The 4767-nt window shown below is 36.2% G+C and overlaps 1 protein-coding gene across 1 annotated transcript in view; it reads right to left on the bottom strand.

Moving 5' to 3' along the window:
- The window catches only part of LOC114623656 (olfactory receptor 5A1-like), a gene marked incomplete at its 5' end in the record, with an annotated part of 3123 nt that extends 1058 nt beyond the window's left edge, over positions 1-2065 (bottom strand). Inside the window, one exon of the mRNA XM_028770329.1 lies at positions 2046-2065. Coding sequence (XP_028626162.1) covers positions 2046-2065 — 20 coding nt within the window. The remainder of the gene's footprint in view (positions 1-2045) is intronic.
- Between the last annotated feature and the right edge of the window lie 2702 nt (positions 2066-4767).

Here is a 4767-nt window from a genome sequence, read left to right on the forward strand (position 1 = left end):
TGCCTTACTGTGATAGCCCACCCTCCTTTCCCCCCCTTCCCCACACACTTCTCCTTGTTCTTCTTGCTCTTATCTCAACCACTGATTAGTACGGAACCTCTAAATTCTTGTGTAATGCATTCTTTAAAGCCCCATTTTATGCTAAATGATGTAACATATGCCTATAATCCCAGCACTCTGAAGGTAGTGTCAAGAGAATCAGGATGTATTCAAATGCTTAGTCATGGGAGGCAGCCCAGGGATGTAGCATTATTGGAGAAGGGAAGGCTTAGGAGGATTAAGTGGTATGACCTTGTTGGAGGCAGTGTGTCACTAGGAGGTGGGAGTGGGCATTGAGTTTTCAAAAGCCCAAGCCAGGCCCAGCTTCTGTCTTTGATGTAGCTCAGGACATAGCTTTCAGCTACTTCTCTGGCAACATGTCTGCTATGTCTGCGCTACCTGCTGCTAAGATTCCCATATAATGTCAACTTACTAAAGCTCTGAAAGTATAAGCAAGTACCTAATTAAATGCTTTTTTTTATCAGAGTTGCCTTGGTCATGATGATTTTTCACACTAAAATAATAAGCCAAAATAATAGATGTGCACCCCATCTTTATTGCATTCTGACTTTGGTTCTTAGAGGTAAAAAAGCAAGGGTGATGTACTGTTTTTGTAGTGGCTGCAGTAATTCATAGCCCCACAAAAAAAATGTAAGAGTTCCTATCTTCCACATTTTCACCAACAATTGTGTGTGTGTGTGTGTGTTTGTGTGTATGTGTTTGGATAATAACCATTCTCGTAGAAGAGTATCAATTATTTTCATTTCCCTAATGACTAAAGATATTAAATAATATCTCAATATTTTGACTTCTTTTATGTCTTTGAAAATGTTTTTGTTCATTTATCTACTTACTGATTGGATTATTTACTCTTTGAATGTTTAGCTTTTGATCTCTTCATAGATTCTAAATATGAATTAGGTGTCAGACTAGCTGGCAGGGATTTTCTTTCATTGCAAAGGTTATTTTCACTCTACTTATTTCCTTTGTTTCATTATACAGTAGTGTCCTTTGTGGAAGACCTCATACTCATCTATATGAATATTTGTTCAAATTTAGACCAAAATAATATGATGACTGATTCTAACAGGGCTGCTCTGTCTATTACTTCCCATATAATTTCAACCCAATACAATTATTGGAGCTTTGTAAAGACTACTTAATGAAACTGAGGCCTAAAATCTCCTAAAATCTTCATCTGTATAATGGAATACATTCCTTGGCTCACAAAGTATTTATAAGAAATGATTAAGCAATCCATTTTTAAAAATTCATGACAGAAGCTATGAATTATTCCCTAAGATGCTGTATGACCTTTCTTACTTACTAGAACAATTACTATTTTAACCACTCATATGGCCACTTTGTAAGAAGCTCACATTCCTCATGTTCTTTTACATTTCTGTGCAACTGTGTATGATGAACACTAGGAAGAGATTGGAGAGGAACAAGGTAACTATCATCAAAGAACTGAATCTTACTATTTGTAATGCAATCTAAGAACAAATTTCTTCCACTGTAGCTTAAGATGAGCAAACGTTTTCAGTTAAAACATTGCTTGCAGCCTCATAAGACTGCATTCCAGAGTGGACTGTGCCATGTGCATATCCCTGAACCATATGTCTCTGGGTTGTTTAAATTTGTTAAATGTAGGGGCAACTTGTAATGCAATAGGGTAATTAACACAGCTAGAAATGTGGCAGTGGAACATTTAATGTCCAGATAATGTCCTTAAACACACTCTTCTTCTGCTCCCTCCTCTCATTTGATGGTATAGAATAGCTGAAACCTAGGTGTTTGTAACTACAGAACAGTGCAACAAGGGGACAAGAGTTACTGTTTTTTAATTATAATTATATAGTATACTGCATGTTATATAATGTATATTATCGTATAATATACATTATAATTATTATATATACAATTGCTCTGGATCACCTCTAGTTACCAACATAACAGAAACATCAATACAACCATTTAAAAATATTGTTTCATAAAAAAAATCTAGTCCTGTCTTAGTCAGGGATATTATTGCTATGGTAAAACACTGTGACCAAAGCAACTTGTCCAGCTGGTGGGGGTTATTTCCCTTAAATTTTCATATCACAGTTCAATGTAAAATGAATTTAGGACAAACTCAAACAGGACAGATATCTGGAGGCAGGGACTGATACAGAGGGCATGGAGGAGTGCTGCTTACTGGCTTGACTCATATAACACTCAGGTGTTTGTTTCCTCCTTCCTTCTTTTCCTTTTTTCAATCTGCCTTTCCCCCTCCTAAATGAGTCAGTTGTCCAATTATCTATTAGTCAAACTATCTTTTGTCAATCTAAATTGTCATTTGTCACAAATTGATATGTATACTAAGGGCTGCTTTTAGATTGTGTTCTGTTGAATTATTCATTCTGATTATTTGGCTGTTATACTATTTTAATGTCAAGACCCCATCTCCTTTCCTATAGAACCTAGGACAACTACCTAGGGATGGGACCACCCACAATGAGCTGGACCATCCTACATTTACCACTAATTAAGAAAATGTCCTACAGGCTTGCCCATAGCCTGACCTCACGGAGGCATTTCCCAAATGAGGCTCTCTCCTCTCCAATGACTCTAGCTTGTGTCAAGTTGACATAAAACCAGTCAGCACAAAGTCCTAAAAATTGTATCAGATAATAGTTTTATCACCTGATAAATACTTTTGAAATACTGTTATTTTTCTACCCTAGAACACATTCTTTTTACTCAAGAATGCATACAAAGTAACTTGTGTGTAGTTCTCTTTGAGAAACATCTACTCTATTTTCAAGATTGTTTTAAGGCTTGAGCTAAAATTCTCTCATTAAATTCCTTGTCAACTAGACTATCCTTGTTATCATCCCAGCTGTTCTAAAGAGTGCCAAATCATTTGAATATTCTTTTAAAATGAGTTCTGGTTTTCTCCCTGGCCATTAGTATGAACTTGTGCAAGCTTTTACTGTCTCAAAGCCTCAACCCTCTTATTGGCAAGAGAACAATAATAATAACTTCATCCTTATGCAGGTCAAATAAGATAATACATCTGAAATATGTATGTCTAGTACCTACACAAGTATATAAAATATAACTATTAACTGCAATTTTATTATTCAGAAGATAATCTTATCAATGCATTTCTTCAAACCAAGATTCTGTGTTAGACTGGACTTCTCCAGATCTAATATGTTAATATCTTGCCTTTAAGGTTGCCCAGAGAAAAGTCCTTCAGTTTTAGAGACTGAATATGACGTTGGAATTGTCAGATACTAATACAGACTGACCTTCTCAGGTACCCACCACAATGTGTTCAGTACTGGATGTCTCTTCCTATACTTACCTATGGCAGGACTGATATTGAAAAATGAAGATTTAAATGAATTCTGAAGGACTTCGTATGTAAAAACCCTCCCAACTTTTAACTGCATTGTAAACACCTAGACTGACAGGTAAGTATAGGTATCATTCTTAGTCATAGGAATTCTTTTTTGAAGAAGGAGATGATTATGAAAGCCACTACTAATCAAAATGGAGAGAACACGTGCCTGAAGGATGCCCAGCCTGAACTGATATACCCACAACAAAATTGTACTTAAGGTCCAAGGAACATTCCAGAAGATGGAACAAAAAGACTGTTAAGAGCCAAAGGAGCAGGGAATCTGCTGTGAGTTTGTGACTCCTAGCCCTGATATGAAACTACACCAAGGACCTTCTAACAACATGGCTGCCTAAACAGCCCCTGAGGGGCAGGGGAATTTCAAAGGGTCCCATCTCAAGATGAGCTACAAACAATTGACAAGTGCAAGGAGGTGAGAATTGGTCTTCCTCAAGGCTGAGACCCCAATTGGTTACCCAGTATCCAGTAGCTAGCCCTAGAAACATATATTTACAGGCTGTGTTGATGTGTTTGTTTATATGTATATGTAACAACAATGGCTATAAAAGAGGAGTCATTGAATTTGCATGTTATTATAATTAGATAAAAAAGCCTTGTTTTCTCACCTTTATTCAGACTTCTGTTACGACCCTTGCTTCTTATATGCTAAAAAGGTTGTTCTCCTTGGGTGTGGTACTCCTGGATCATGCTTGTTATCCCAGCACTCAGAAAGGTAAAGCAGAGTGACTGTGATTATGAAGCCACCCAAAGCTACTCTGGGCTGTTAATTATGCTCATAATTTAAATAAGAGGATAACTGATTAAAAATTGTAAAGCTGTAGAAAGAGACCAGCCAAAGTTTTCTCAACTGATGTGAGAGCCCACCAATATGACATTGACATAACGTTTTTCTTTTTCTGTGTTATATTAGACAGTTTATATTTTACTTAATCAAACACACAAAGCTCTTTCCTTTTAAATTTTAAAATCATACTTTATTTTATGTATAGCAATACAACATGCATTACTAAAATAAGATGGTTTGATGCAGTTTTCAACAGACAAATCAGGTTACAGAGCCCCTCCTGTCACCCAGCTCAAATTTGCAACAAACAAACAAGCAAACAAACAGTTTTTGTAAATGAGCCAATGTAACAAATGCATTCAGTGACTAGTACTGTTTAGTTCCTATTGCATCAATGGTCTATGGGATTAAAAAGGAAGTCCAACTTTCACAATCACTGCCTCAAAGCAATAACACATGTTGGTTTCTTTTGGAAAACAAAAATGGTTCTTGCTAAGTCAATCACAAAAAGTTGAATTTATGTATTTACTGT

This window comes from Grammomys surdaster, unplaced genomic scaffold (genome assembly GCF_004785775.1).
Source record: "Grammomys surdaster isolate TR1022 unplaced genomic scaffold, NIH_TR_1.0 200, whole genome shotgun sequence".
Lineage (NCBI taxonomy): Eukaryota > Metazoa > Chordata > Mammalia > Rodentia > Muridae > Grammomys > Grammomys surdaster.